The 12062-nt window shown below is 49.9% G+C and overlaps 1 protein-coding gene across 1 annotated transcript in view; it reads left to right on the forward strand.

The window, feature by feature from the left end:
- LOC133344600 (semaphorin-5A-like) overlaps positions 1–11728 on the forward strand; it is a 150577-nt gene extending 138849 nt beyond the window's left edge. Inside the window, 8 exon segments of the mRNA XM_061554604.1 lie at positions 3047–3314; positions 4667–4921; positions 5844–6014; positions 7993–8148; positions 9040–9093; positions 10192–10520; positions 11458–11487; positions 11489–11728. Coding sequence (XP_061410588.1) covers positions 3047–3314; positions 4667–4921; positions 5844–6014; positions 7993–8148; positions 9040–9093; positions 10192–10520; positions 11458–11487; positions 11489–11581 — 1356 coding nt within the window. The 3' untranslated portion in view covers positions 11582–11728.
- Positions 11729–12062: the final 334 nt, after the last annotated feature.

The following is a 12062-nucleotide window of genomic DNA, read 5'->3' on the forward strand; positions in this document are numbered from 1 at the left end:
CAGCTGCCAAGTATCTTTCATCATCAGCAAGTATACAGGGCTCCGGTACTCACACTAATCCCTGTTTTGATGGGCAGTTGCTGACGTGCATTAGTGCTGTCTGTTGCTGGCCGCTTGGCATTTTGGGCCATTGGGCACTGTGCTCAACAACCGTGATTATACCAAACAAACATGATCACCTCCTCCCCCTCCTCCCCTCCCCATCACGACGATCCATTCTCTGTCTTCTGCTGGATGTCGGCATAACCCTGCTTGTATTCACTGCCTCTAGCATCGTGCCCGCAGCTCTAATCCATCTCGTGCCTGCGCGTGCCCCCCACTAATCTAATGGCGCCGTCATCCCTCGAGCACAGATGATTTAATGGCACAGGTGACGGATAAAGCTGGTTGAGAAGTGCGCGGGTGGCTTTCCAAAAAAAAAAAAACCCGCTGATGCGACTCTTTCCGGAGCGCACATTACACACAGCTGCACGGATGGGCATTGAACGTGCCGCGGGCCATCAGTCTTTCGGAGAGGCGGCTCAAGCGAGATAGCCCACGGAAGCCGTGTCCTACATCACAGCCAACGGGCTGTCTGCAACAAAGAAATAACGTTACGACCTCGTGCACACATTTGGTCAATCACTCCCCCCGTGCGATTCGGCGTGGATTTGGAGTTCGGGTGAGCGAGGAGAAATCAAGTGCTTTTACCGTGAATGCAGAGGTATTCTCTCTGCACAATTATTTATCACCGTATTTGCAGCTGCTGCTGCTTTGTTACGAGCGGCGTTCCAACAGCTGACCACACAACCGCTTGTGATGAAAACAGCTTTACTCTATATACACAAATATAACCTCAGCAGGCGTTTGGGGCAAGTGCTCTCAGCAAGCACCTATAAAGCTCGGCACGGCACACGAGGGGCTGAGTGACCAGCACCACGCCTGGCTGCATTTGTCTCCCTAGTACTCATTTGAGGCCGAGTCGACCAACGGAGGGCCCAGGACCAGTTGAGATAATCGTCACATACACACACATATATATATATACATTATTCCTAGGTATGTTTTTCCAGGTGATACAATGCTATGTGCATTGAGTGGTGAATGCTATCACAAAACACTAGGATGGATATCTCAAAACGAGGGTCCTTGCTTATTAACTCTGGCAGTTCTCTAGCATTGGCTTAAGAAATGTTGACCCTGCGGATGAAACATTGTGTGTAGAAACTGGGCAAGAGTTTGCTTGTATTGAACTCGTGCTGCTTACATTATGTACTCCAAGAAGGCACGTTTGTTTGGAGGGAAGTGGAAAAACAAGAAATGTTGTTGACGTGTAGGTACAGATACGTGTGTATGTTGAACTTCTTTCGCACCGTACGTAGCCAACCGTGCTGACTGGAGGTGCGGGGCAAGGAGAACAAACTAGACACAACAAGCAGTTCTATGGGGACCTCATTTGCCAGTAAAAATATGATAATTGGTTCTTTACCCTTCTACCTGGCAACAAAACTGACACCTTTTTACAAGGAGTCATGTTTGCATAGACCGCAATACCTGCAGTCATAAATACAAACAAAAGACATAACTCTGATAATGTGCACTGTCCTTGACCAATCAACTTCAAGGACAGTGCACATTATCAGAGTTATGTCTTTTGTTTGTATTTATGACTGCAGGTATTGCGGTCTATGCAAACATGACTCCTTGTAAAAAGGTGTCAGTTTTGTTGCCAGGTAGAAGGGTAAAGAACCAATTAACAACAAGCAGTTCTAAAGAAATTAGTTTTTAATTTAGAGAAAAAAATATATATATAAATTAGACCAGTCCATGAATGCTCCTCTTCTGGGAGAAAAAGCCATGCATGTCAACGTGCAGTTAATACAAATCTGAACTATAAAATGATTGAGTAGGTTAAACATAATAAATTAGTAAAATGTATTTCGATTTAAAGCTTTCGTGACTGCAGGGATTCATCTTCTTGGTTCTTTCAGTAAAGTCACGTAAATGAACCAAGAAGATAGTAAAATGTATCTTATTGGCTGGCAATGTGGTTAAAGTGCTTGGTTCAAAAAGTAGGATTGTTGCAAGTTCAGCTCCTGGTTTAGAGTCAACTCAGCCCAGCGTCACACCAGACGCGACTCCCACACCTGCCACTTGACCCCTCTTCCATCCTTCCCTCCTCTCTCTCTCCGATAACAATCTGCCTCCCATTCCCTCTCCGTCTCAATCTCTCACATGCTCGCGTCTCTCTGTTTGTCCGTCTCGATTGATATGCCTCCAGTTCGCTGTCTCCATCACGGCACCTCACTGCGGCTGCCTCTGCGTGGGGCACACGGGACGACATTTGATGTGAAGGTCCCACGTAGCCATTGGGGGTCGAAGTTTGGTGAGGCAAGGGACCCATGAAGAGTATTAATGAAAGGAGCAAAACCTTGAATTCCTGTCCAACATTTCAGAGGACACCTGCCTCCCCCTGCGTCCCCAATATGCACACATTTTATGCACGGCGTGTGTGCGTTTGGTGGCTCTCTCGCTCCGTTATTTCACTCCGCCCATTGTGGGGAGCGGTGGTGGAGCGGTTTGCACGCTGCCCTACTAAGTTGGTGACCTGAGTTTGATTCCCGCTCACGGTCGACACCGGTGGCGATTATCTGAACCGGTCCTGGACCTCCCCTAGGTCGACGCAGCGTCAAATGAGTACCTGTTAGGGTGTGTGAAAACATCGCCACTGGGGAGATAAAGGCGGTCGGGCGTGGTGCTGGCCTCCCACCCCCTCGTGTACTGTGCCAACCTTCATAGGTGCTTACTAACAGCACTTGCTGTGAAGGCTCCATGGGGGATCTTTGTAAGTCTTTGTTTGTGTGTACGTACGTATGCGTTCGAGCAGTGGAACACCGGGATAGCGCATCGCGCGATGAACCCGGTGACCTGGGTTCGATACCCGCGGGTGCAATCATCAATCTGTTAAGGCTACACGGGGGGATCGTTGTCTTTGTCTCTCTCAGTGATCTCACTCGCTCCCTCCCCCCCTGCCGCACCCACCCCCCCTGTGGGGTGACCGCCGCAGGAGCACGAGGCGTGCAGCCTGGACCCGTGCCCCGAGACGCGGCGCAGCACGCCGTGGACCCCCTGGGTGCCCGTGGCGTCAGGCGGCAGCGGCGGCGGCGGCAATGTGTCGGCTCGAGGGCGGCACGAGCAGCGCTTCCGCTACACGTGCCGCGCTCGCCTCGCCGAGCCCGGCGGGCTGGACGCGAGCCGGCGCAAAGTGGAGATGCGCTTCTGTGCCGCCGCCACCGCCGGCACCGCCGGTGGTGCTGACGAGTGCTCCATAGAGGGTGAGATGCTAGGCACCAGCGACGAGTGCTCGCTGGAGGGTGAGGTGCTAGGCACCAGCGACGAGTGTTCGGTGGAGGGTGAGGCGCTAGGCACCAGCGATGAGTGCTCGGTGGAGGGTGAGGCGCTAGGCACCAGCGACGAGTGCTCCATAGAGGGTGAGGCGCTAGGCACCAGCGACGAGTGCTCGGTGGAGGCCCAACGCTCGATTTTCTTCAACCAAAAAAAAATCACAAGGATGAAATATCAGCCAGAATTTAGATCGTAACAGTAAGAAAGTAACTTAATGGAAGATGGGTAATTCGTCGTTTTTGTCTCTGCGTTGTCTGCAGTTCCGTTATCTCATCTCACTGCATCGCTGCCTCTTGCAGACATCTCTCTCATCGCACGACAAATCTGTCCCGTCTGCGTCTCTCTTCTCTCACCTCATTTCGGATCTATCCACTGTCCACACTTCTGGTATCTAAGTCCATCGCTGTCTCCACGCGTACATCTCTATCGCTGTGTCTTCTGTCTAGAAGACTTTGCTGTTTTTTCCTGAATTTTTCTGTTGCGCGTAGTCACTTTAAGATGTTCCTTGTTCATGTTTTTGTTTGTTGCGGTTGCACCCGAGTCAAGAGCCGCATGGCTCACAGGGCTATACCTAATAAATGAAACTAAACTAAAACTAAGGCCGCCCCCCCTCCCCCCATGGACACACACTGGCACAGGCGAGGCTATGGGCTGGAGTGTGGTCTCATTAGCTGGCGAAGGTGCAGGTCTTGTGCCCCCGAGCGGTGAGCCGGATACGAGCGAGACGAGGCTGCCAGACGTCACTGAACGTACACAGCCTCGTCAGCTGCCGAGGTTCGAGTGCCCGAAGCAACAATGAGAAGCTTCAATCCCATCGGGATTGAAGCTTCTCATTGTTCAAATGAGAACCACGTTGTAGGAAGCAACAGCGGTGGCTCTGTGCAGGCAGTGCAAATTTACAGTGGTCTTCCTATTAAGACACTGGGCCCCTGGGAATGTGGAGTCTCCAATGCTGAATTCAACTGACTTGAGCACTGCCCCACACACACAATTTTTTCAAGTCATTAAAAAATTATTGAACGCAATTGGTTTGGGTGGCACTGTGGTTCACGCATTAAAGCATGGGTACTCCAAACTCTTCCAAGCCATTTGGCAGGTGTAAAGGAGTAGGCCAAATGCCCTCGAGTGCAGGCCCTTCCGCCAGGCAAGGCACGAGTAAGGTAATTACAGGGCAGCCCCTTTAATCAAAAGAGCAGTTCGGTATTTTGAGTCGCATCTTCCACTTAAGTAACTTTTTTTTCCTTTTTGCTTTCGCCGCCGGTTCTCCTTCCACTCACTCCAGGCGACGTGGGGCTCCGTGCCGGGGGGGCGGCAGCCGCCAGCACCGCGTGGTCTCCCTGGGCCGCCTGGTCCCAGTGCTCGCACCGATGCGGCCGCGGCTTCCGCAGCCGCAGGCGTCTGTGCGGCGCCGGAGCGGCAATGATGACGGGACAGCAGCAGCAGCAGCAGTCGCAGCAGCAGCAGTCGCAGCAGCAGCAGCAGCAGTGCCCCGGAACCCCGACAGAGTTCCAGGAATGCAACCTGCAGGCCTGCCCAGGTTTGGGACCGCACGTGTGCAAGCTTGTGTTCTTGTGCTAAAGGAGGGCACGATCCATTGAAGCAAATTATTGTAACTTGGAGGTGCATACTTAGGAAGTACATTGTGGGCTGTCCAACAGAAGAACGGGTTAAAACATTTCTTCTTCGTTGTTGTTTCCCCCCCTAATTGTATTCTAATTGTACAACAGATTTTACGTAATGAGATGATGGAATTTGAAGAAAGAGAATGGCCTGTGGAATGTGATACCACAACACTTCTTATAAGCTTAACTACACTTCCCCATGTGTTGCTCTATAGACATTCATCACATGGCATTTAAACCGTACATTTATTTTTTCGAATTTGGGAAAAACCCATTTTAATATTACGCGTGTGTACTTTGTACAATCAATGGTGACCGGGGCTGAGACTCTGAAATCACTCGACTTGAGAAACCAGCTAACCACAGAGGGAGGTGGTCGTCCAGATTCAAGCCCAGCCTCTCGGTGGTGTCAGCTCAGCCCTCTGACCCCTGAGTCACTTTACCACCTCTCAGGAAAATAAAAACACTTAAAACTAACAGTCGACAAAGCCTCCGCTTCTGCTCGAGTGTTGGTCGTGCAAATCAGGCTGATGCCAACGTTGATGTTGGATGTATGTTGAACTTATTTCGCACTGTACGTAGCCAACCGTGCTCATCGGAGGTGTGGGAGAAGTACAACAAGATGAACACAAAAAGCAGCTCGCAATGAATGAGTTTTCAATCTAGATGTAACAGTGCACACCTCCAGTGCGCAGAAGCGCATCTGAAAGCGCGCGATGCGGTGACCGTCTTTATCCGACGGCGAGCCAAAAGCCGCCGCTGCTCCTGCTGCTGCTACTGCTGCAAGAATGACCGGAGTTCGCGTGATGGCGGTCCATGCTCCTTGTCCGTGAGCAGTGGACGGCGGCTGGTCGTGCTGGATCAGTTGGTCTGCGTGCTCGGCCACGTGTGGAGGGGGCCACCGGCAGCGCAGCCGCGCCTGCACGCACCCCCCGCCGGCACACGGAGGGGACATCTGCCTGGGCTTGCACACGGAGGAGGCCCTGTGCAACACGCAGAGCTGCCCAGGTACTGACGGCGCCGCATACTGTAAGACGCGCCGATACAACATCACCGGAGCGTGGATTTTCTTCATGAGAAACGCCGCGCCCACAAAATCCTCCCCTGTTGTCATCTTGGACGCTGCGGTGGCGAGATGTTAACTACCTCGCCTGGTATACAGGACATTGTGGGTTCGATCCCGACCCTGATATGCATGCCTATTTTTTGACTTTGCGTGTTCTCCCCCCATGTTCGCGTGGATTTTTTTCCCCGGGTCCTCCGGTTTTTCCCTCCACATGTTGTACCATGCGTTTAGGGTATTTGACGGCCATACATTTCCACGTGATAAGCCACTTCATGGAGCTATCATTCGTGATAGCCAGGTCGCTTCTGGAAAAGAGCTGCATCACTCAGTGAGCCTTACCTGGTAAAAAAAAGCTAAGAGTAAACAGAATGTGAGCGCCGCAGAGAAAAATGGTCACGTGTTCCTGCCTGCTTCTCGACCCGCAAACTTCGTGGATTGCGAGGGCTGTGTGTGAGGGCTTGCACTTTCCAAATGTCACTACGTTACCGCAGATACTGGGCACATTTCAGATTTTTTACGCATTTATGCTATTCCTTTTCTGACATTTCTAAGTCCGTGCCTGGTTTAATTTGTGTTTTATTGGGCTCTGGGTACTGAAGTGTCACCAGTGTCGGTTTTAAATTAATTTTGCTGCACACGCTGTCACTGGTCACCCAATGGAAAGACTTGCCCCTGTCATGAGAACATGGAATTTACACTATTAAATTGAGGTTTGATTGAGCAGGGAGCTATTTTAATTTTCGATTTAAAGCTTTCGTGACTGCAGGGATTCATCTTCTTGGTTCTTTATCGAAAAAACCAAGAAGATATTTTAATGTTATATAGGCCCTGCACAGTGTTGGAGAGTAATTTGTTACTCTGATTCTTGACGGTAAGGTACTGGTAATCCTGTATCGTTGCTTTGTTTTCAGTTTGTATTCAAATTGCTGTTAGATTACATTTTTTGCAACATTTTTTATTGAAAATTATTCCGCAATCAAAAGGGCAAATAATTACGTCACCGGCTTGGGTTAATGCGACAACACCGGCAGGCAATACACTTCATGCTTCTGTTTCAGATTAATAAAAAAAATACCAAATATTAGATAACTATGTGAGATTAGGGCACATTGCTTGTTGGCATGTAGTGATTAATCAATCGTTATCAATTACTGTGCTCATAATACGTGGATCAAATCATGCTCGTATCAATTATCTATGATTTACGCAAATTACATTAAGCCTAATAGAGCGGGCAACACAAAACAAATGAGATGCAAACTATGCACATAAAAAAGAGACGGTACAAACGAGATGAAAATTAAATTGATCCTTGAATAAAAATGAATTTTGCGAATAATTAAAAGTCATTGAATTTGAGGATGAAGTTTGCGTGCCGAGCTACTTATTATGAATCGCTCAACACGGGAATGTGAAATTTCTATCACTGGCTCAGGGTCGGCAACAGGTACAAATATAACCCACTGATTACTTCGATAGGGAGTTCCGTTTAACCCTATTGCCGTTACGAGACGTAGGCAAGTTTCAGGGTGGGTCCCATTCACCGCTGAATCTCGGAACACGCAAGCGGTTGGCGTTCATTTTATTTAGAGAGGTGTAGTAGCATCGTTGTTTTTAAACACGCTGTATTCGCCGCAGAGAACTGTAGCGACACGACCGCACTCTATGATAGCCGGCACCAAACTGTGCCGCACGCCCTCCCGCATGGCCTTGTGGGAGCCTCAGTACTGATAAAGTTATCTTATTTTAGTTTTTATTCCGATTCGATTCGGAAGAAAAACACTGATGACGTACACGCCCGTGCATCATCGGAACGGGAAAGGGTTAAGCTGCGTGAGCGTTGTACAATGCACACAGCAGTAGCAGCAGCAGCACCACCACACCCCGCATTTGAGCCGTGGATGCCGTGTGTCGTGCCAGACGGCTGGTCGGAGTGGAGCACGTGGAGTGAGTGCGGCGTCTCGGGAGGACGGCGTTTCCGCTCGCGCCTTTGCACCGCGCCCTTTCCCGACGTCCGCCGATGTCCGGGCAACAGCACGGAGGAAAGGGGCTGCCCCCTTCACCCCAATGCCATCGGTCAGTCTCTGGTAGTCGTCGTTATCTTGTGTTGTTTACACCCTCCCCCGCCTCCCCCTTCCCATGCGGCACACCTCGAGGCTCCAAGAGGACTGCTCGGCAAGGAAGCGATTGCAGACCAAATTAAATTTGCAAAAAAAAGTTAGAAGTAGAAACAATCAAATCTGTGCATGATGGGGGTGGGAGGGAACCCCCATCATGCACAAATACGACCACAGTCTTGGAGCACGATAATATATTTCAAGCACTGTACAGAAATGTGTTGCAGAAAACCATCAGCGTGTCCTGAAAAAGTGCATTGTGGTTTTAATGTCTATGGTCATCGCAAAAATACATTCGGGAAAATGTGACCGACTCCAGTCAAGACAGTGTACACGGACAAATGAGAGTAAATAAAATCTAAAGCTAAACTGTGCTTGAGATGACCATCATTGTTTGTCCACGTCATTTGAGGTATGCATATGCCGTATGAAATACACGCAGCCTTAAAATGATGAATTGGGAGAATGGGCCAAATTCTCCCCAGAGGGGGTCTGTAGCACTCCCTCTAGTGTAGGCCCTTCTGTCCCTAGTGGTGTGAGCAAGCAGTTGCAGGGCTGTACCTTTACCATCGCAGAATATTCCCAGGTAAAGCGTCTCCGCAACTTTTTGGTTAAGTACACACCATTGTTTTGTGGTGATGATAATAATAATACTACAAATACATCTCTAATGTTTTATTTATTTAAGAGTTGTGTTTTCAGTGCAGTAATGGTCCAATCAAATGTATTATTATTATGTCTGTAATACAAACATCTTCCTGTAGAATGAGCACAGCCAATGAGTTATCACAATGAGACTTAATTGAACGGGCATGCTTAATGAAGTTTCAACAATGCCCTTTATTTTCAGAAATACCAGTAAATGTGGCGTACTCGACAAAGGAAGACAAAAGGAAATGTGGAGGTAAGACGATAATTGCCATGTGGCTAAAGCACATGGCATTTCAGAAACGCGTTCTAATTGAGTGAAGGTAATTCTCCCTAAAGGGCAGTCCGCTCACTTTTTTTTTGAACAACTTGCAAAGCGCCTGCGGGGGGCTTCTCGGCGCTTCCGTTGCCTCGCCCGTCGCCCCCGCTGATGTCCACTTCTTCCACACCGCCCCCCCCCCCCCCAATGTGTGCAGACACGACTACAGGGTGTGCTTGTAGGTATATGTGCCTACAAAATACATTTACGTATTTTATTTTGGGGGGGGGGGGGGGCATGGGTCGACAATTCTTGGAAACCTGCTGGCTCAATTTTCACCCCCACACCTTCTGGAAGGGTCTCATTAATTAGTTAACGGACAGACAAACGGATAAACGGACAAATGGAACGTGGGGCTTTTACAATAGATAGATAAACACGTGGCTTTACGCAGGACCCTACATCGTTCTTTCCTTCTTTAATGCCCCCGCTATTTATCTTGAATTTCTCACTCTGCGATGATTTTCTCTGTAGTTTATGTTCGTTGTTCCTTTGCTTTGTCATCAGATGTGCTATTCAATGTCCCCAGTTGAGCAGCTCATGCTTTGTGTCATGGAGTATGGGGGGAGGGGGGGGGGATTTTTTGTGTCGTTAAAAATAAGCTGGAGATAAAATGCAAATATGGATACAGCAACAATAGTTACCCCAATCCAATCAGTAGCACCGCGGCTCGACGCCCTGTATACAATTAGAGTATGCAAATATCTGTTTAACCAAGCATCGTGCACGTCATAGAACGAAACAAATGAATTCATGTTTAAAATAACAGACGCATGGAGAGTCAAGTAAAAACGTCCCCTCTCGACAATGGGGAGGTGCTAATCGCCGTTGGTGGCTCAGAGCTAAACCATCTGCCACGGTTCGTGCAGTGGATGCGCTTTCGGGTGGACCATGAGCTTCGTGGAAGTTCAAACCCAGGGGTCCTTCACAACGAGGCGTTTGCCTGTGAGTTCTTTCGAACGTCCGTTCAGCTCTCCAGGGGGTGAACTCGCGTCGCACGACCGTAACCTGCGCTTCTTGTCGCCGCTCCCCCAGAGTTCTCGCTGGCGCACGTGGTGGCGGCCGGCCTCACCTGCGGGCTGCTGGGCTGCCTGCTCGCGCTGCTGCTCGTGAGCTGGCGCCGCCGCTGCTGCTACTGCTGCGGCGGCGACGCTGCAGCCAGGGGCGGCGGAGCATCGCGCGGGGCCACGCTGGCCCTGGCTCGCCTGCCACGCGGCCCTCCGCCGTCGACGGGCCTCCTCGCCGGGCCGCTCCGCGCCCCCGGCGGGCAGGGCCCCGCGCCGCTGAACCCCGGGCTCAGCCCCGCGCTCAGCGGGCTCAACACGAGCAAGCTGGACAAGTACGACTCGCTCGAGGCCATCAAGGTGGGTGACGACGACGCCGACGATGATGATAATGATGGGGAGGGTGTGGCACAGAGAGAAGTGTTGTTGCGTGCCTCTGTCTGTGTGAGTGTTTGTGCTCGCGCGTGTGGTGCGTCGGCCAGTCATCTCGGTCGGTTAACCCGGGGCACCTGGGTCTGTACCGTGACCCCCTGCCAGCGGGCGTTCGACACTTCACGTGGCCTCAAAATGCACATAGCCTGGTGAATGGCGGTGGTTGTCGTGTGTGGGAGGCATGCGTTGTGGGGAGCGGTGAAGAAGTGGATAGTTAGTGCGTTGCGTGGTGAACCTGGTGACCTGAGTTCGATTCCTGCTCACAGCCACCAACACCGGTGACGATTATTTGAACCAGTCCTGGGCCTCTCCTAGGTCGACTCAGCCTGTGTAAATATTGCCACTGGGGAGACAAAGGTGGTCGGGTATGATTCTTGTCCACACACCTTGTGCTTAGTAACAACGCTTACCCCCATTAATCTATACAGACTATATGTGAATGTTTGTCTTTATTTTGTGTACATGATATCATTAACTCTGCTTTAATGAACTTATATACTGCATATATATATAAATGACTAGTTAGCACTATAATTTTTGCTTTTGGAAGCTTACAATTTCACATTCCAGTTAGTTTCTTCGATCAATAAAACAAGCACCACTGTATGGGAAGTAAACAGTGCCCATGCTATAGAATTACTGGTCCCAGACATGAGAATGTGGATTTTTGTCATTTTATTAACATTGGCTCAGGTCCACCAATGGAGATGGGCATGGCCTGTTTAAGCAGGGGAACACTTTGACTTTTAAATGTATTTATGGACTTCTTTATCAAATGTTTTCAGTCTTGATATTTTTACAACAGTTCTTCCATGACCCTCCCTGTTCTTATCCACCTCACCCATCACCTTTTTTCTTTGCAAAGGTTCTCAACAAAAATTACCTGATGAACGAAGGAAAACGCCAAGTGCATCAACTCGCACATCCACACCACGAAGACCTTCGCCAACACTCTCTACTCCGACCTCAAGAAATACGACGACTACTGAAGAGAACCATTAAAGGTGCAGCCGCTCGTTCAACTCCTCCTCCTCCTCGTCAAGTTATCTCGTGCAATCGATTTGCGCATAAGCAGCAGCTCACTTCGAGGCTGCAAGCTAAGGAGAATGTGGAATTTACGAAACTCAAGGTCGGAGAGTCATCGTATTCGATGCCGCTGATGTCAGCACCCCTTGCCAACGCTTCCAAGTCCTCCTGGGAGATCCACAGCTGTTGAGCCGATGATGCCGGAAACTCCAGCGTCTCGTCACCAACATCTGACTTTGGATCTTCCCTTCGGCCGCTGAGCCTCTGGGTGCCACTCCAATGGCTGTCTCTGTACGCTGCCCTCCTCCTCCTCCTCATTCCCACACTCACGAGCCCTTATCAACCGTAAAGCCAATCATCTGATTACAGTAATAGAACAATAATTCAAAAGGGAGTTGGATTTTCCTCGCGCATAAGGTGATGCACTACCTCACCGCTACACGA

This window comes from Lethenteron reissneri, chromosome 20, assembly GCF_015708825.2.
Source record: "Lethenteron reissneri isolate LAM-NWPU_2019-01 chromosome 20, ASM1570882v1, whole genome shotgun sequence".
Classification (NCBI taxonomy): domain Eukaryota; kingdom Metazoa; phylum Chordata; class Hyperoartia; order Petromyzontiformes; family Petromyzontidae; genus Lethenteron; species Lethenteron reissneri.